At 51.2% G+C, this 20,825-nt stretch overlaps 1 protein-coding gene across 9 annotated transcripts in view; it reads right to left on the bottom strand.

Moving 5' to 3' along the window:
• Nucleotides 1-342: 342 nt before the first annotated feature.
• The window catches only part of ERI3 (ERI1 exoribonuclease family member 3), a 127,965-nt gene continuing 107,482 nt past the window's right edge, over nt 343-20,825 (bottom strand). For 7 of the 9 annotated variants that reach the window (XM_019429018.2, XM_019429015.2, XM_019429017.2 and 4 more), the window contains one exon: nt 343-873. In XM_019429018.2, coding sequence (XP_019284563.1) covers nt 791-873 — 83 coding nt within the window. In that variant the 3' untranslated portion in view covers nt 343-790. Of the gene's footprint in view, nt 874-7,736; nt 11,312-13,609; nt 13,708-20,825 lie in introns of those variants that run through there. The other 2 variants (XM_053896211.1, XM_019429012.2) reach the window with 2 other exon arrangements.

Genomic DNA, 20,825 nt, shown 5'->3' with positions numbered 1-20,825 from the left:
GTCACCTCACCCACTCCACGGAGTGGCATTGGGACTTGCCACTATTGAGGCCCTTAGCAGCCCTCTAACCACTGCGGTTTTATCCCAACAAATGTACTTGGTTCTCTACTCAAGATGGTTCACACACAGCAGTGGCCTCAGATACCAGCAACTTCAAACATTGCCGTGTGCTCAGACAGCCCCTGTAGCCCTGTGACTATTCAGTGAGGGTCTCACAGGTGCTCCAGTGATTGCCATCCACACTGGTGGCCTTGAGCAGAGCAGCCCAGAACATGCTCTAACCTCTGTACGTATTTTGACAGCATCAGGCACAGCAGCACCTGGTCCACACACACCCAGAGCCTCATTTCCCCGACTTTATTCAGTGGCACGTTCACAGCGGGGATGGGGGTAGACACAAGGTGGGGCCTGATCTGTCCTGGAGCCCTGGGGGCACCACACACCATGCACTACAGATGGGAGGGGGCACAGGGGGGCTTGGTGGCCCCGGCAGAAGCCTGTGTACCAGGGAGGAGGCGGTGAGTGCCTGGGTCCCCCTAGCCCAGGCCCACAATGGGAGGGGCTAATACTGGGCTGAGGTTGGGGGGTTGGGGTGGGGGCCACAAAGTGTCTGCTCCAGAGGGGCCAAGTGGCCAAGCCCTTACCCCGGGCACAAGCCCACAGGGCAGGCTGGGGGACACTCTGGATGTAGAGCTGTGCCACTCTCCCTTTTCCCCTCTGGTGAGGGAAAGGAGGGTTCTGGGCTGGGCCAAGCAGCTACCCTGTCCTGCCCCATCCCGTCCTCGGCCAATCAGAACGGCTTCGATGTCTGCTTGAAGATGAAGCCTTGATACGCAAGTGTCTTCATGATGTTGGCAATGTTCTTGCAGTCATCTAAGAAGAAGAAGAGAAGACATTTAGATGGGCCTCAGGTCGTTTCCCTCTGTGCCCATAGGTGCCCTTACATGGGTGGCGATGGGGAGCAGGGTCAGACTCAAGAGCCACAGGCTCCAAAAGAGGGAGGGGGGTCCTGTCCCCTGGTGGCAGCATCTCCAGCCTCAGGCTGGGCTGGGTGATACTGGGCCGGCGGGAAGCCTGGTCTCAATGCTGCTCAGTCCCATAATTCATGCTGGAAATTGGCCGGCATGTCCCGCCCCGGCCCCAGCGGTGATGTATGGGCGCCGTCGCAGTAAGAAAAAGGCAGAGTAAATGTGTAATTTCTCCCTTGACGGCCCCCGGCCGCTGGGCGATCCTTCTTGTTGCCGCCGCGTGGGGACGGCCCGTCCGCCACACTCCGTCTTCCCGCCACCCGCCTTGATGTCTCCATTTCATTACTGTGCGGCCATTCATCACGCCCACGGCCAGGGTGACTTTGCCGGCACTTGCGTGTGTGAGAGAGATGTGGCCTGGGCCATAATCACTGGTAACAAGGCACAAGTCTTGGCACTTTTGAGCTGGGGCCCTGGGAGACCTGCTCTGGGGCCCAGGCTTGTGTGCTCCAACAGCAACTTGCCTGGGCACTTGCTCCTGTGCAGCCAGTGGAGAGGGCCAGCTTTGTGGTCCTTTGATACTCTGGCCAGCGATCTTCTACTAGACATGCATGTGTACTCAATCTAAACCCTGCCTCTAGCTGTATCTAAATGTCTGCACCTGCCAGACCCTGTCACAGCAGTTTCTCCAGTACTGGTCCCTGTAAGAAACTCCATGCTCAAAACTCCTAGAACCGTGGCAGCTGCAGGAGCAGGTACTCCAGGGCTTCAGGATCATGGACATGGGCCAGGACTTGTTTTAACACCACCAGCAGGAGGTGCAGCTGCCCAACACTTGTCCCTCTACATAAAGCCAAGGACACAAATGGCCCAAGTGCCCAGGGTTTTTCTGTTCCATTGCTCAGAGCAGCAGCCAGATCCCCATCCCTTCCACCTGCTTCTCCCCCCATACTTCTCCCACCTCCTATAGATGCTCCTGGGCCATAACCAGGACCTCAGCCGCTACCAGCCCTCATGGGATCGATGCTGTGATTGCAGAAACATACTTCGATGTCATCATCAGGTGTGGGGCTGTGATAAGGTCAAGGTGGGGTCAGAAGGCCTCAGCATCTGTCAAGGGCCAACCCCTTTCATTAAGCACCTCCAGCCTGCCTTTACTAGAACCTTAGACTAGGAAATGGGGCCCAAAAAAGCTAGAAAAGGACTGTGGGAATGGGAGTCTTGGTCAGCCTGGGGCCTGTGTCACTAGTCAGACATGACTCTGTAGGCCCTATTTAGAGCAGAGAAGTCACACAGGGTCCCGTCACATAAGACCTCAACATGAATGTACCCATGGGGGATGTGGGCATGGAAAGGTGACACAGGCCTCAGACACCTTTTCCCTCCAGGGACTCAGGAAACCATGAGGGCTGGTCTGAGGCAGGACAGTGGGAAGACGGATGGGTGGATAGTGGCGGCCATGGCAACTCCAGACGTGACCCATCCCCGTGGTTTATGGGCCGGACACGCGCCCCGCTCTGCTGAGGCCCCGTCATTTGTCTCCCTTAGTGTGTATGCCTGTGCTGGGGGGGGGGGGGGGCGGGGGGAGGGTGGAGGGAGGGGCTGTGATAGGAGGAGTGAGGCAGCTGACAGAAGGGGAAGGGGGCAGGAAGATCTGGATAGGAGGGGCAGGGTGGAGATGGGGCAGGAAGGGCCCCAGGAACAGGAGGGTTTATGATAGGGTCCAGAGGCTATGACGGTACTGTCAAAAGGGCTATGATAGGGTGCTTTTCTTTCCAAAGAAGTCTGGCCTTGTCAGGGCACCTCCAATCCTTCCTGTCTCCTGCACTCTGGGGACCATGGCCGCTGTGCATATTAAGAATAAGTCCCCTCGTTATCTGCAATTACCCAGCGGCCACACACCTCATTTCTTCCAGCAGAAAAGAAAATTAGTTTTCTATTGACTTCATCTGGCTCCTCCCTCATTGCTGGACAAATTGCTCAATCTGCCTCCCCCGGCCCAAGTGATGTGCCCAGCCCCTCCCCCCAGGCCACCAGCCATCCAGTGGGCAAGCACTAACCTCCCACCTGTGCTGGGCCCCAGTCTGTCCTTGACCTCCCCACACTTGACACACTCACTGGCTGGCTTCATCCACCCCTGAAGATCGCTGTTTCCAGCCTACACCTCTCCTGAGTTCTGGAACATCTCTTTCTAGATATCCATACAAACTCAAAATGTTCAGTAATGAACGAATTTCCTTCACCACATGTCTTCACTATCCCAAGAAACCTGAAAATCAGGCTTGACACTTTGCCCTCTCTCTCCCCAAATCTCAAGTATAAACTGTGGATTTTATCTTCTTGTTCTGTCTAATCATCTACTTCCCTTCATTCTGGCAGCCACCCCCCAGTGTAGACCCCCTCCATCTCTTGCTCTTGCACAGCCTGTCTTCTTTTTTCCCCCTCTAATCCATTCGCTTGTAGCCCAAGTGATCTTTCTTACACAAATCTGATCACATCCTTGTCTCTTTAAATCCCTTCAGTGGCTCCCCCTGCCCTCAGGTTCAAAGCTCTACTCTTTAATATGACTTAAAGGTAAAGGCCCTGTAAAAACGGGTCCCTGCTCTCGCTGGTCTTACCCCTGCCATTCTCTATCCCCAATCCCTGTTCCAATCTCAAGGAACCACTGTTGTCTGAACATGACAAAGTGGCTTTTGGAATCAGAGACCTGTTTCTAGTCTAAACTTTGCTCACTGGTTGTGTGCCTGCGGCAAGTGCTTAGTTTCTTTGAACTTCAGGTTCCCCTTACTAGGGGTGATCATGGGCTACCTTTGTTAATTGTGAGTACTGAGCAGGTGATACTCACCCCCCCCCCCCCCCCCCCCCGCCCCACGTCTTTGTACATGCTTTATGTTTGGAATATCTCCTCTTCTTGAAGGGAAGGCAAGGATGCTAGTTTCCTGGATGACCCAATGGTGAGAAGGTATACACTGTACAATCTATGGCACAGATGACATAGGAGCCAGCGCACTTGATGAAAGCAATTGTCATTCACTCCACAGACTCTGACTGACTACTGACCCTGTTTACTGAGGATTCTGGAGTCTAACTTGTTGTAACTGGTCCACTACAACAAAGAAAAAGAGATCCAGATTGGGGAGGACGCTTGTTTCAGTTCACCAAGTCAGTAGTATGGCAGTTATTGGCTTCCAGCCAGGCTCTTTTTCTAGCCCTTGAAGCCTTTCTAAGAGCCAGTGCAACCTCCTGATCAGTTTAAAAAGTCAGTAGTACAGGTAGAAAATGAGGAAATGGGGCAGAAGCTAAGAGACAGATCTGGGGTTTTTGTTTTTTGTTTTTGTTTTTAGAGAGAGAGGGGGCACAAGTGAGCAAAGGCAGAGAAAGAAAGAGAGAGAATCCCAGAAGGGGCAGAGAGAGACAAGTGAGGCTTGCGCTCACCTGATGAGGGATTCGAACTCACGAACTGTGAGATCATGACCTGAGCTGAAGTCAGATGTGTAACCGATTGAGCCACCCAGATGCCCAAGTCTGGGGCTTTTAACAGGCCAGGAGTTCAGCAAGAGACAGCAGCAGGGTGAGGCTGATGACAACATGGCCTCTAGGAGAGTCCTTAGCTTGAAGCCCTGGGGCCACCTGGGTCAGCAGCACCCCCTTCTGGCTCCTCTCACTGAGGTGAGCTAATGAGGCCAGCCTAAAGCTGTTATGATAAGGGGTTGGGGTGGAGGGGACACAGTCTTGTGCCCACAGTGGAGGCCTCCAAAGTAGGTTTTCCTTACCTCCAAATTCTAGAAGCCTAACCTGTTTTTATGTTCCTGTGAGATCATCAGCTTGTGACAAGATGATCTTCTGTTTTGGGCATTAACATTCCTTTTTTTTTTTTTTTTTTTTTGAAGTTTATTTTTGAGAGAGATTGAGAGAGAGAGAGAAGTGAATAGAGAGGGGGGCAGAGAGGAGGGAGAGAGAATCCCAAGCAGGCTCTGAGCTGTCAGCGCACAGCCTGACATGCAACTCAATCTCACAAATGGTGAGGCTGTGACCTGAGCCGAAATCAAGAAGAGTCAGACACTTAACCGAATGAGTCACCTAGGAGCCCCTTGGGCATTAATATTCTTAATTTTTTAAATGTTTATTTATTTTTGAGATAGAGACAGAGCATGAGCAGGGGAGGGGCAGAGAGGGAGACACAGAATCCAAAGCAGGCTCCAGGCTCTGAGCTGTCAGCACAGAGCCTGACGCAGGGCTCGAACCCACGAACCATGAGATCCTGACCTGAGCTGAAGTCGAATGCTTAACCGACTGAGCCACCCAGGCACCCCAGACATTAATATTCTTAATGCTGGAAATATTTTTATATTTCCAAGACTATAAGGTGAGATGTGCAGCAGCTTAAATCCCTCAGGGAGGTGAGTGGGCAAGTACCTAACAAAGGATAAGCTTGCTGCCTGGGCTCAAAGGTAGTCAAATATCTGCTTGGCAAAGCTGCTAGTGGAAGGGTGGCTCAGATGATTTAGGACACCTAGTGAGAGCTTACACAGGGCAATGACCTGAGGCTGACGTGCTCCAGTTAGCTGCAGTTGTCTGGAAATTGAACAGTAGAGGGCAGGAAGTAGGGCCTGGGCCAGGGCCACCCTCAGGAGGGAAGGGGCCCTGTTCAAGGAGTTTATTCATATACTCATTCGTTCAGCAAATACACACTGACATTTCTGTGTGCTGGGCACACACAGGCCATGCTGAGTCACAGGACTGGCTGCACAGACTCACTTGCTCCCTGCCCTCAAGGAGCTCAGAGACAGACATGTAAGTGGTGGGGTGTGAGCAGTGCTATGGGAAAGGCAGCACAGAAAAGGCACTAAGAATCAAGAAAGGGTTCCTGGGAGGATAAAGCTAGGCAGAAGTAGGAGGCATGTGGGAGGCACTTGCCAGCAACCTGGGGTTGAAGTGGGGAGGTAGTCTTGAATAGTGAATAGCACGGGCACACTGCTGGAGGGGAAACATAGAGTGTCCCAAAAAACTTAAGTGGGCAGGTGGGGATGACGAAGAATAAGAGGCAGGAGAATGGCAAGAGCTGAAGCTGGCAAGGTTAGCAGTGACTGGCCAGAAGAGACCCTGGAGACTAGATGGCAAGCTAAAGAGCTTGAGTTTATTATTCTGGGAATGATGGGGAAATACTAACATGCTTGAGGAAGAGGAAGACAGGGTTAACTCTGAAGGCATAGACACCAATTAGCAGACTGTACTATGTCCAGACCAGAAATGGTGGCCCAGAACCAGGCCAGCAGCAGTGGAGATAGAGGTGGGGATATATCCATGATATGGAGAAGTGGACAGAGGCAAGAGAGTTTTAGGAAACAGAATGAATGAGCAAGCCTTGATGAGGGAATCAGGATGTAGGGGTGCAGGGGTGTGAGTCTAGGATCTTAGTGCCATTCATGGAGATAAGGCAAACCAGAAGTGGTATAGGTTTAGGACAGTGATGACCTTAGTGTTAAATCTTGAGATTCCTATGGGACATCTAAATGTACTGGGCATTTCCTTTACAGCTTCTAGGCTTTGTATCTCGCTTAAAAAGGCCTTCCCTATCCCAGTGCTATTAGAAAACTATCATATATTTTCTTCTAATACTTTGTTTTTATATTTAACTTTTTAATCTGTCTGGAATTTACTTTCGTATATGGTGAGAAATAGAAGATCTAACTTTACTTTTTTCCCTAGTGGTCAGCCGCTGTCCTATCACCATTGATTGAACTGTCTACACTTTCCCCACCCTTCTGAAATGATGCCTCTATTATATATACAATTCCCATACGTGAGTCTGTTGGAGCTAGGAAAGAGAATGAACACGAAATGATCAAAGAGGCAAAATGGAGTGGGAGACATCAGGGGCAACAGGGTGACAAGCTGCTGACCTTATAAGGCTGCAATGCAGTGTGGCCTAAAGGAAGATTCAGACAAACCTGAGGCCTCCTGTCTAAAAAGCTCAGCCTGGTAACACACTTTATTAGTGATCTCCAGGAGCTGGTGAGGAATGGGGCCAGAGCCCATGGAGCAGGGACCAACAAAGACAGGGTGGGGAGAATAGAACTGGGAGCAGGAATCTTGGTAAGGATGAGAGAGCAAGAACCCTGGTGTATTGATCTTCTAGAACCTCATTTTGCCACGACATCCTTCTGTTTGAACATCTTGGCAAGCATCATGCCTGGCAAGCATCAAGCAAAGGGCTAATGGGGTCAATGCTGGGCCTGCTTGACACAGGACTGTGAGATTAATAAGTCCTCAGCCCCAGATGGGACATACTTATACTAAAAAAGTATTTGTTGTTTGCCTGAAATTCAAATTTAATTGGTGTCCTATATTTTTATTTGCTAACTGGGCAACTCTACGCTGGGGGCCAGCATCTCAAGCTACAGCTGGGTACAATTCAGGTTACAACAGCAAATGGTAGTTTAGAAGGAAGATAGGAGCCAAGGCAGTGAATTTAGGACTGAACCAGAAGAGGGCCCCTGAATATCCTTAGATTCTGGGTTCGAATTCAAACTCCATCACTTTAAAACTATGAACTTGAGGGGTGCCTGGATGGCTATTGGTTAAGTGTCCGAGTCTTGGTTTTGGCTCAGGTCATGATCTCACAGTTTGTGGGTTTGAGCCTCCCGTCTGGCTCTGTGCTGACAGTGCAGGGCCTGCTTGGGATTCTCTCTCTCCCCCTCTCTTGCTTGTGCTATCTCCCCACTCCCCCCAAATAAATAAATAAACCCCAAAAAAGTAACTGTGAACTTGAGCAAGTTACCATACTTTTATTTCACCTCTCTGTGTCTTGGTTTCTTCTTTTCTAAAATGGCAACAATAATGATAATTATAGTAACTACGTCCCTCAAAGGGTTGTTGAAAAGATGAAATGAGTTTTTATTTGTGAAGTACTTAAAACAGTGGCTGGGTTAGTGATTATTATTGTGGTTGCTATTCCAATAATACCCAATAATAATGTTATTCCAGCAGTAATACTGATATCCCACAACCCCCTGTTCCTTGTCCCAGACATGGCCCACATAGTCCCCTGGGAGCCCAGACAGGGCTACCTTGGCCCACCCGACACCACTCCCAGATATACACTCCTCTCCCCACAGACACGGCTCCCATACCTCCCTCTGCTTCCCGCAAGGCAGGGCCCTTATAGCCTCAACTCCAAAGTGACCCCTTCTTCCAGCCCCTCCCTGCTGCCCCCTCCACCCCACCGAGGTGCCTGGAGGTGCCACAGGGCTGATGGTGAAGGATGACGGTGGTTCCACAATAAGGGGAAAAGGCAATTTCATCTTGATTAGCAGGCGATTTCTCTCTCCGTAATAAGCGCGCTCCAAATAATTAGCGTGTTTTACGTAATAATGAAATTACAGAAATGCAGTCCACTTATTCAAACAACTCACCATTACCATATTTTTAAATATTAGACTTAATTAGAGTTTATCACTTCAGAGAAGTATGCGGACCGAAGATGTTTTTAAAAAAATCCTCATAAAGTGTTTATTAAGCGCTGGTAAAGCTGGGATAATGATGTGTTTGGAAATTAAGGCAATCAAACACTTACCGCCGCTCCTGGAGGCCGGGCATGGAAATGAGGCCATTACACGCCCATTACCCGCCAGCTCACAGCCACTTGGGGGGCGGGGAGAGGATGCGCCTGGCCGAGAGGGCATAGTGCCCGGAAACGCTTGTGCCAACATCCCACAACAGCCTGGCCAGTAAGCAGGCATCAAAGCCCTTATGTCACTTACATCACATTTGGCTACTAGGAGCCCAACTCACACTTGGCCAGGCAAATGGACTGGATTGATCCCAAATGCCAAAGAAGACACCCAAGACCAAATCTTATCCAGACTCCCGGGCCAGGCAGGACCTGTCACCTCCATTCAAACCCTAGTGCAGAGTGGGGACAGGGCCAGCTTGAGTAGCCAAGACAGGTCAGTGAGAGGCAGAGCCTGAGGAAGCTACAGATCCAAAGCAGGTGACCACTCCCAACTATGGGCCACACAGGAAAGGGTAGCTATAGTCCACGGTCTAGGAGGGAGCTAGGGAAATGTGTCAGGAGCCAAAGATACAGAGGAGCAGGGGTCAGGCCCAGGAACACACCTGGGGACAGACCTTCATCAGGGAAAGCAGGCAAGAAGGGTGGTGGGAGAGGGGCTGGTGGCTCTAGGCCCCATTTATCGCAGTGAATAACTAATTCCAGAATTTATAGTGCTGGGTTTTTGTTCTGTGGCCATTTATATCTGCGAGGGGAGGAAATGAAGAGGCAGCACGGACGCCACATCTTTCTGTGTTATTGCTTGTCTGCCATTTGCAAATCATTATTAATTGTGGGCCCTGGTGGCGGGCTGGGTGGGGGCCGGGCTGGGTACATCCACATAGCTCTTCATCAAGGACCCCAGCCGCTGCCCCAGAGAGCCAATTACCCCGCCCTGATTGGGATCAGATAAAGAGGGAATTTTTACAAATTAGGGAATAAATAGAATTTCCACACAGGGCGCGGGCAGGACCTGAGAGGCTGTAATGAAAAACCATCCGTCACCATCAGCGCGGCCTGGGCACGCAGCCCCGGCACTCCCTCCCCTTGTGGGCCCGCCCTAATGCTCAGGGGCCTGGGCGTACAGGTCTAAGGACATCGCTACTCCCCTACCCTGGGCCCAGAAGCAAGGAGAGGACTTCTCTGTTGGGGCGTCTCTACATGCTTTGGGCTGAAGAGGCCTAGGCCCCAGCTCTGACACTGTCCCTACTGCCTCCTCTTCCTTTCCCTGTCTGCCTCTCCCTCTGGATCTTAACAAGGAAGAGTCTCAGGTGGTCATGAGACAGGCCAGAGTTGGGGACCACAGGGCAGAGACCACGTCCATGCCCCTACAGCTATGGCAGCCCTAGGGCAGAGCCCCAGCCCTGTGGACCACTCACTCTGGGCTCCCATTAGCGCTCCTCCCCTTGGATCATTAAATATGTATATCTTATTACACGCCTTGTTAGAGTATCGAGCTCTATTGACTGATGATAAATCCTGAGCCTCGTCCTGGCCATAAATTTATCTGGAGATGATGAAGACTCAATAATCTAGTCAGGCAGATAATATCATCGGGCCTTAAAAAAGATCATTACATTATATGTCAGAATTAAAAGTGAAATACGCCAGAGTAACAGGGCGGCTGTTCTGGCCATGACAACGGGTGCCCGCCTCCCCCACTCATTCCCAGCCAAGGCCCCATCCAGACAGAGGGACTGAGAAGCCTCACCCTCCTTCTGACTCTGGAATACTACAGCTGGAAGTGCCAGAGGGTAGTCAGATAACAGCCAAGTGAAGGGGACCTGGATGGGGAGGGGCAAGGAGAAGAGGCAGCTACCGAGAATAGTTGAGCACATCTGCCATTACTGGCAGCCATCTCTGCCCCAACCAAGCTTCCATCTTACCCTGTCCCTAGGGGTCTCCTGAGGGACTATCTTCTGAAGGTCCCTGAGTGGCTTTAATAGGAAGGTGATGGCCTTACCCCTTTCCAGAGTGGCCTGACCAACCAGGGTAGATTTTTTTTTTCCAAAATGGGAACATTGGGATACAGAGAGGTTAGGCTATTTGCCAGTATTGCCCCAGGCACCTGTGACCTGGCCCCAGACCTGTGTGCCAGCAGCCTATGTGAAACCTTACTTGTGAGCATGTGCTATCAATCCAGACCCTGGCTACCTCCTTCTCAAGAGACCTGCTTGTCCTAGCCTCTATAACCTGTCATTTGAGAAACTTGCTGCCAGTCTCTTGGTTCTTTGACCTCAGCACTAATGACCATTTCTACTGTATCTTATTTCCACTCATTTCCACAGTTACACTTTCTACCTTTTTAACATCCTCCACTGCTCGTCCTTTGAAATATTAAATTCAAATCTTCCTAGTTACTGGCAATAATACACTTTTCTTTCATCTCACTGGAACCTTGAAACATTAATACCTCTACTCTTTCCAGATAAACCACCCACCTCCTCTCTTCACTTTCTTCCCTACTTTTGACTGCTCACCCAATAGCCATTCCCTTTCTGCCAACCTGGCAGAACTCACTCCTCCCTCACACGACCAGGGTGAATCTTCTGTGTCTGAGCCACTTGTGGAGATCCTATCCCTCTTGCCGGTCATTGGTTTAGGGGTGGCCTTGGGTTCTGGCTACTGAGATGTGAGGGTAAGTTTGCTGAAAGACCTTCAAGGAAAACTTCACTCTTATGAAGAGAAACATGAGGAGGAAATAGTCCTTTATATTCTGCTGGATGTTTTCATGTCTGCACATAATGTCTGGGACTGCAGAAGCCATCTTCCAACCGTGAGGGGAGTTAGCCTGCGAAGAACATGTTGAAGATAAAAGAACAGAAAAATGGAAAAAATCTGGGTCCTTTATGACATTGCTGAGATGCTGAATTAACTAACCCTAGCATCATCTTATGTCTAAACTTTTGTGAGGTAATAAATCCTATTATTTAAGGTATCTTGCACTGGGTTTTCTTTTTCTTGTAGCCAGAAGCATAGTAACTGATATAGAAGGTACAGACAGGAAAGAGAATGATATAACAAATGCACCTTATAACATAAACTTAGCTAAAGGGAGGAGGGAGGGCAAAGGGCAATGAGTGCGCTGTCATTTCAAGCCAGGAAGTTGGTTACTCCTGTTATGCTCTCTTGAAACATATGACCAAATTGTTTCCTGTTATATCTCAAGACACAGGCCATGTTACTACTAAAAAGGCTAAAAGAGTCAAGTTTTGATGGGAACCCACGTGAAAACAGAGAGGCGAAGAACATACAACTTAATGAAGAAAAATTTTTTATGTCTGTGGCTTGCAATCTAAGGTGACTAAAAGTCCTACAGCTCCACAGAGTCATCAGGGGCTCAGACTTCTTTCTGCCCCTTTCAGCATGTTGCTTCCAATTTCTAGGTTATCGTATGGTCCAAAATGGTTGCAGGTGCTCCAAGCATCACATCCACATTTTAGGAAAGAGGAGGAAGGAAACAGCAAGAATAATGTACTTCCTGACTGAGTCACTTCCTCTTAAGTACTGTTCCTGAAGGTCCCACACAACGCTTTTCCTTCTATCTCACTGGCCAGAACTCAGGGACATAACCCTATCTAGCTGTATGAGGAATTAAAAAAATAGCGTTTTAACTGGGTACACACTACTGCCCCTACAAGGGCTCCTCCATTCAGTGAGGAAGGAACACAACGGATATTAGGTATGTACTAAGCAGTTTCTGTCCTAGCAACGTAACCGACACACCTCACGCAGGACCTTGGAGTCCATGGTCCGTCATCTCAATCCTTTCTTTCTCCCTTTTCCTTCCATCACTCTTGCCTGGAAAAAACACAAACCGCCTTCTCTATGTTTGCACTGGGCTAAATGTGACTAGAGAACACTGCAACCATATAGAGTAGGGACACTCATAAAATCATAGTCCTCAACCTCAACTGGGTATATAAAACTGCCCAGCCGATCTCCTATGTTCCTGATCAGTGTGCATTCTCTTTCTCTCCATTCTCTACTTTCTGCCATTCTCAAGTCCCCCTCCCCTTCCCTCCCCCCACTCCCATCCCTCTCCTGCCTTTGTGCCTTACTTCACAGGAAACACAGGAGGCGCTCTCCTCTCACCTGTTAAGAGAGAGGGTACCTCCCAGCCAGCACTTCTAAAGCCCACCCTCACTCCACCTGGGTTCTCCACTCCCCTTCCTTTTCGGGGGCCTTATGTGATGAGCAATCCCCTTTCTCTCTGATATAGTCTCTACTGTTTTTCTGCACTGCTTTCTTCACATAAGCATGAAAATATACCAAATCTCTCCCATCTTTAAAATTTTTTTTAAGTTTATTCATTTATTTTCAGAGAGACAGAGACAGTAAGAGTGGGGGAGGGGCAGAGAGAGAGGGAGAGAGAGAATCCCAAGCAGGCTCTGCACTGGTAGTGCAGAGCCCGATGCGGGGCTTGAACCCATGAAGCCGTGAGATCACGACCTGAGCCGAAACCAAGAGTCGGTTGCTTAACTGACTGAGCCACTCAGGCGTCCCAAATCTCTCCCATCTTTAAAAACAACTTTGCCTTAACTCCTTTTTCCACGTGGCTGGTACCCAATCTCTCCTCCTTTTCACAACCAAAGTTTCCAGTTAAGCCTCAAGGTCTCATTACCCAATCTCTCCTCCTTTTCATGGCCAAACTTTCTGGCTAACCAGGTTAACCACCGCTCAAAGTCTTCCTCATTTCCCACCCTGCAAATCTGATTTCCCCACCTGAGTCTTACTGAACCGCTTTCTCTAATGATCCTTACGACCTCACAGGGCTGAAGTCCAATAGCAGCTTTTCAGGTTTCGACTGCCCCTTACTCACACCCTGAAACTCTTCTCCCTTGGCTTTAGCGATAGCACCTTCCCTCTCTATCCAACTCCTCCCGCTTCTCTGTACTCATCTTTCGTCTGATCATCCCTACAAAGTGGGTGTTAGAGCTGCCACTGGCCCTCTTCTCTTGCCACTTTCTACTCTCAACCTGGGCAAACTTATCCAGCCCTAAGCTTTATCTACCATATATTTCCCAGTGATTTCTAAACCTATATTCCCACTACCACCACCGTGGTCCAGGGTACCACCACCTCTCACCTAGGAGACAGCAGTGCCCCCGCCAATCTCCTCCATGGTGTCCTTCTAAGCCACAAATCTGGTCATTTCACTCCCTGTCTTAAAACCCTTCAATGATACTGGAACAGAAAAAGGACAGCATTGGAAACACTGGTGAAATCCAAGTAAGACCTTCAGTTTAGCTAACAGTATAGTACACATGTTCATCTCCTGGTGCTAGTAATTGTACTGTGATTATGTAAGCTAGTTAACATTAGGGGAAACTAGGTAAGAGATGCACAGAAACTTTCTGTAATGTAAAATCAGTTCAAAGTAAAAAGTTCAAGAGTTCATAATTAAAACAACAACTACCTCCAACAGCAGCACCTCTCAGCTCTCAGGACAGTGTCCCAACTTCTTTATAAAGTTCCAGAGATCTGCCCAGGTTTCCCTCTAAGGCCTCATCTTACCCACTCTCCTGCTCGACCCCCAAGTTCAGTCTCTTTTGCTTCTCAGCTTTTTCACATGCTCTTCCTTTTGTCTGGAAAGCCCCAACCCCTGCTATCATTTTCTGAAGTGCCTTACCTGGGCCCTCATGTTTGTGTTAGGAATCCTTCTATGTGTTTTCACAGCACCCAATGTTCCTCCACTGTGATAGCCTGTCACCTCCTGCTAGACCACAAACCCAAGGGCACTGATGTTTCCTGTGCAGAGGCCCTCAGTAAACATGTATTAAGTGGAAGAAAGGAAGAACTGGAAAAAAAAGAGGGAAGCTGGGAGACAAGATCACAGGTGAACCTACTCCAGCCCTGACATGTTGCCTGAGGCCTCGACATGCCCAGGTCCTGAAAACTAGTCAAGGTTTTTGTTCCCAGCTTCCAAAGGGCTGAGGGCTTCAGCCTCTTCCCCACTGCCACTCCTTCCAAGTATCTTGCTTTCCTTAAGACCTGCTGGGCCAGGAGACTGGCTGGGACCTGAGCTCTCAGCAGTCCAGCCACCAGTCTGTTCAGCAAACCAAGGCATCTGGGGGTGGTAGTAGTGGTGTTGGGGCTCCCCAGTCCTAGCCAATGATGCCCTGGAGAAGGGCCTGGCTGTGCCTGGGGACTCTGCAAGGGGGGCTGTCCTCCCTAAGCCCAGTCCCACCTGGTAAATATTTCATCCTCAAGCTGCTCAGCTAATCCCTATTAATTTCAATACTGCCGCCTTGCCTGGCTCAGCTCCCAATGCATTATTTATCCCCTTTGTTTGTTTGTCGCTAACAGGTGGGCCCCAGCGGAGGCGCTGACTGGGGACAAGCCCACTCCATCACAGTGTGGCTGTGAATTAATCATGAGGACTAATGGGAAGCACCTCGGCTCCAGGCACTGCCCTAGCTGCCTCCCCCTGCCCTGGCACCCAGGGGTGGGCCTGGGCCACCCCAGCTCTACTTAATTCAAAACAACACATTTTATTTACTATCTGCCTACATGAGTCAGACTCAAGGTTACCCTTTGGGGATATAAGCTGAACAAACAGATATAAATTCCTGCCCTCAGGAAACTTACAATCCAGTTGGGGAGAGAGGCGTTAAACGACTATTTATTTGGACTGTGAGGAAATGCTGTGCAGGGAGAGTGCTAGGTGTTAGGAAGCTGTGCACAGGGGAGGACCTGACCAAGTCTAGGGGTCAGGGAAGGCTTCCCTGGGGAAGCAAACTTTGAGCTGTGCTCTGAAGGATGAGCAGGAGTTAATCAAGACAAGGGATGGGAATGAGGGGCTCCCAAGGACAAAAAAGCCATGTGGGAAGGCCCTGAGGTGAGAGAAGGAATGGCAGTTTCCAGAAAGTGGGGGAGGACCTTGTGCTGGAGTGCGGGGGCATGAGGAGAGTGGCCTGAGAGTGGCCAACAAGGCCCAGCTTGGGATGCTCTTCTCCCTAAATGACCAGTGTTTGTCCTGGTGGATTACCATGGACTCATCCTGAACACTTGATACATGCACTCACACCACCTCTGCTGACTTGAGCAACATCTGATTTCTTGACCTTCTGCTTATGGCTCCTGAGAGACGGTCAAGATCATTAATGCTCAATTGCATAGACTAGGAAACTCAGGTGAGCATTCACCCTGGGGCTTATAAGAAGGCCTGTATGGGCATCACAGCTCAGGTGTGCCCATGGCAGGACAGGGCTGGATCTGGCCTATTGACTTTGTGTGGGGACCAGGTACAGGGCTGGGAACACTGACCTGCCTCAGCCACAAGTGCTCACATCACCTCCCTCACCTCTGAAACCCAGCACTGGACTGGGTACCCAGACCTCAGCAAGTATCTTCCGAATGAATGGCTGATCAAAAGTAAACACCCCACCATCCCCCACAAAGATCTTTTTCCCAGACACTCCCTTTAAAACTTTTCCAGAGATTTAAAATAGACTCAGGCTTTATAGTAAGCCTGGGAGGTAGAAGCCATCATCAATCCCGTTTTAAAGAGGAAGAGACAGAGGGCTGGGGTGGTGAATGTCTTACCCAGGACCACACAGCCAGGAAGTGATAAGCCCAAATGAGAACAAGGTCATCCTGTTTCCAGGCTCCTGGCTCCAGCACATCCATAGGTCTGCCCCTCTGTGGGCATCTCCCCAGGAATCTTCCTTGGTGGCTCCAGGGATCCTAGCTCTCAAGAATGACCTCAAAAGGCACCTTGTTTATGAACCAAGTGTAGCTCTGCCAGGGCAGAGCCCTCACTATGCACATGGTCAGGGTTTGTAATTCTATTCAAAGTGGCCGCTTTGAAAATCCATATGTCTCCAGGCTCCCTGTACATCATGGTGTCAAGTCCCGGAGCAGAGGCATCCATCAGCACCTCCCGATGCCATGGTCTGTGTGCCCACATACCTGTTCCCACCCACGTGCCTGTCCTTGGCTCCTGGCTGCTCTGGCGGCACTGCCCCACTCCGTGCAAAGGCTCATGCTGGCCTGCCTGCTTGGCCCAGCCATACCATTACCTTCAGACTAGTCTGGCTAGCTGCTGGGCCCCACCCCAGCCCTAAATGTGTCCTCTGCTCTGCCTGGTTCTCTGCTCTCTTGGAGCCAGGCAGCCAGCACGGAGGCAGCCTCGATAACTCGCTAACGTGCTGCCCATGCTGTTCTTAAAAATTTATGACTGTGCAACATGAAAAATCCGGCTGAGGAGCCGTCATTAGCGGCGCTGCCTCCTTCCCCCACCAGAGCCGCCCTCGTAAATTGAGATTTATGGCTGCAGCAGGCGGGGTGGGGGCGTGTGCAGGCGGTGAGGATGTTGTGGGGGAGACAGGGAGACCGATGGATGAGACAGTGGTGGGGCCAGGGGCTCCCCCCTGCGGCAGCTCCAGTTTATCACAGTCTGCAGTGATACCCACGGAGAGTAAGGTCTGGCCTGGGGTGTCAGCCTGGCACTGATGCCGGAATCCGCTTAGCAGTGGGACTGGAGGGGGAGGGGCCTATCCTGTGCCAATCACTGGCTCCTTCAGGTATAGGACCAGATCCTGAGGTCCAGGTGCCAAGCAAAGGCCTCATAGGAAGATATTTGAGGAGGGTCATCCTTGCTGGAGTCACAAGACTGGGGCCCCCAGAGCCAGCTTCTCCAACTGTAAGCATGTAGGTTGGGCAATGATTGTGGCATCCCAACCAGAGAACTGGAGGAGAGGTAGGAAGGGAGCAGAAGGGTGCCAGCAGTCTTCCCTTCCCTCTCCTCTCTCTGGTAAGAAGGGCCAGTGGAGAGGACATTAGAGTTGGGAGTGCAAGTACCAGACCCTGTCACAGTGTCCCCAGACAGAGGCCAGACTGGGGCTGAAGAGAAAAGGTGATCCCACAAGCCCCCCCACCCCAAACCCCCCGCATATCCCCCCACAGGCCCTCCCTATTACCTCCCTGCTGCCTCCTCCCCTGCTCACTTAGCCCTGTCAGCCAGGCCATTATGAAATTGGGGTTTCATTTACAGACTAATTAAACATTACAGCTTGTTCACAATTACAACGCGGGGATGAGGGAGTAACTAATTACGGAAGAAATGAGCTAACATTTATCTCTGCTCCCACCCTCCCTCTCTCTACTGCCCCCCCCCCCCCCCCAATCTGGCTTCCTCCTACTCTCTGGTCAGTACCTACTCTCTAGGCTTATTTTCAGGATGGGGGACTGGAAGGGCTCTGCACCCACCCACCCACCCTGGACACAAAATCCGACTGCTGCTCCCAGACACTCTGGGGAGGGGTGAAGTTCCCAGGGCCCTGATGCAGGAGACAGGGCTTTTGTGCAAGACCTTGGGTGTGACTAAAGTATGGAACCCTGTGATGGTATGTGTGACTATTACATGGGGGGTGGGGGGAACACTCCACTGTGGTGTGTGAGTGTGACAGTTCTGTAAGGCTGTGTGGCTCTCTGTATCTTTATCTTGCAGGGCAAGGTTTTGGTGTGATTGCTGCAGACAACTATTTATGAGACGGGGTATGTGTGTGAATGAACCACACCTTCACCCTCAAGCCCTGGACACAAAAGAAAAGAACTGGGTGGCTGCAGGAGGTGATGGTCAAAGCAGCCCTGGGCCCAAATCTCCACTGCGCAGCCCTACTCATTCCTGCCTCCCAAGCAAGAAAGGGAGCAAGGTTACCCTGTTCTGGGGGCTCAGCTCATCCCTGCCCTCAGGTTGGTCTTGGCTTCTGGCCAGATGCCCCTGGGGCCCAAGAAGCCTCCTGGGGGCCTGGGGTGCCCCCTGTGGGCAGGAGTCCTGGGGTCTGGCTGGCCTGCTGCAGAGTTTAATAATAGTAACAGTGAGAGTAAGCGTTTCCATCCTTCCTGCCTTTGGGCAGAAGAAGAAAGGAAAGAGGAGGGAGAGGAGGGAGTGGAGGGAGCGGGCTGAAGGGAGGCTTTGAGGCCTCAGAACTCACATCAAACGGCCGGATCTGGGCCTAATTGTCTGACCCCTGCCCCTGCCTTCAATCAGCTCTGCGGCTCCCCGCCCGCCCCTCGCCTAACTAGCAGCCATGTTCTCCTCATTAGGACAAGCTCCCCTTGCACACGTGTCCCCGGACATGTCCCTAGCACTCCCAGCTCCCAACCCTGCCTGGTGGGAGGGTACAGTGGGGACCCAGTTTTGGAGGGGCCCCTGGGACAGCTATACCCTCTGCCACCACAGCTGCCTGGACTGAGCTGATCAGCCCCTCTCCTTGAGCTGCAGGGGCCTGGATGCCACATGTGGTGACATATTCCTGGGCTGGCTCAGCCGCTGGGTGCGTTCTGTCCTCTGTGCGTCCTTCTTGCTACAGCCCGACTGTCTGAGACACACTGCTCCTGAGGGTGGATGTGTTTGAACCCTCCCTTTTGGTCTGGCTCAGCCAGGCAGGGGGCCTGGTCTGGGTCAGGGTCTGTGTTGAGAGGCCAGGAGCGGAAGGAACGTGTCTGCCCGCTGTACAAGGGTGGTTCCTTTCAACGGACCCAGGCATGCTGAGGTGTGAGTGGCTGCGGCTGCAGCCACTGCAGTGAAGCAGCAGAGCTTGGTGGTGAAGAGCTCTGACCTTAGAGAGATGTATGTTTAAATTCCAGCTCTCCCACATCCTTCTCTGCAGCCTTGGGTGAACGATAATCTTCTTGAGCTTCAGCTTCCTCACACACAGTAGTGGTGACAGCCCCTGTCTCACAGGGTTTGGGAAGTCAATGAGATAACACATGTAAACTCCTCTGTGCTACATGTGGCACTCAGCAAATGTGGACAGATGCTGGTGTTGATGGGCAATTCAGACCAAGTTGCCCTCTCCACAGGCCATAGCCCAACTTTGCTCTGGTGGGGTCTGGGGTCTGGGGTCTGGGGTCTGGTCAACAGTGTCAAGGACAGAAGGAGCTGTGGGGAAGGCTCCAGAGCCCTGTAGAAGAGGAGAGCAGCTCCCAGGGGCACAGCTAATATCAGGGGCAGAAGCACCTAGACTGGAGCCTACGCTTAGGGGCAGGGATGTTACACAGCAGCTTCAGGTGGCAAGGGCAGGGCCCAGCTGAAAGACTGCCAGGTAGCCTTAGGTCAGCTGAGTGGGTCTGGGGCTGGTCCATGAGGCGGGGCCCATCCCAGGAGTGTTCTGGGTCTGGGAGGAGGAATGCTGTGAACACCACAAGAGTGAAGGCTGTCTGGCTACTCATGGCGCTCATTTTCAGGATACCAGACCTGTATGTGATTGGGGGAGGGGCTGGCCTGGTCTGGGCCCTGACATTGTCTCTCACCTTAAACCAGTGGTAATGACTTGCAAATATTGATGAAAACGCAAACTACAGAGATTGTGTTTTTCGGGGAGTGAAGGTGGGGAGCCGGGATAAGGAGGAAAATAAACTGAAATGAAGTCCAGTTATCTCTCATCTGTGGCTGCTCCTAATCCCCCAGCCCAAAGGAATCCAATGCAGCCCCTTATCTGCCCTGTCAATCACTCCATCACCGCCCAGTGCTTGGTGGGCACCACACACCCTCACACACTCAAGCACATGCTCACACATGCACATACACGCACACACTCACTCCACCGACTCTTGCTCTAACACTCCCGCCCACCCCCAGCCCATTACTCCTCTGAGTAGAAGCAGCCAGCACGCAGGTCCTGCCAGATGGATGCAATTTGCATAATATCAGCAGTGGAGGCTGCAAGATCACCAGGGGTCAGGGCGCTGACATCCCCGCACAGTCTATCTGCAAGTGCTAATTTGGCCGGCATTGATCTGTCTTTCTGATTTCTTTGTCATTTACGTCTGCGATGGTTTGACAGGAGATACAGAGAGAGACAAGGGGAGGCCAGGCCGGGGCCCGGGGCTAGGAAGGTAGGGAAACAAAGATTGTACTTCCCAGTGCATCACACACACAGAACATATACATACATACACCAGAACCTTCCCCCTTCCATCCATCAGTTCACTTGTCCATCCGTCTACCCGTTTTTCCATCTGTGGTTGTTACGGAAGACTAGAGCCTGGTGTCTGGCAAGGACCAATTCCTCAGATGTCCTGGGGGCTCTAGAGTGTCAGCTCAGGAAGGAAGGAGTGAGTACCCCTCCAGGTAAATACTACCTCCAGGCAGGCCAGTGGAGCCCCTGTCAATGCCTGGAGAGTTATCATCCCTTCTCATGGCCATCCATGCCCCATCTGCTCACTTTCTCTGGGCCGTACCAGAAAGAACCAGACAGGAGTGGGGGGTGGGGGTGGGGGTAGTGCCAAGGAAGCACATACTCCAGCTGTCTCTGGCCCCCTCTCTATAAAGCAGCTGTGCTAACTCCTCCTGT

This window comes from Panthera pardus, unplaced genomic scaffold (assembly GCF_024362965.1).
Source record: "Panthera pardus isolate Hobbes unplaced genomic scaffold, ASM2436296v1 HiC_scaffold_11, whole genome shotgun sequence".
Lineage (NCBI taxonomy): Eukaryota > Metazoa > Chordata > Mammalia > Carnivora > Felidae > Panthera > Panthera pardus.
This window is presented reverse-complemented; position numbering and strand designations above follow the sequence as displayed.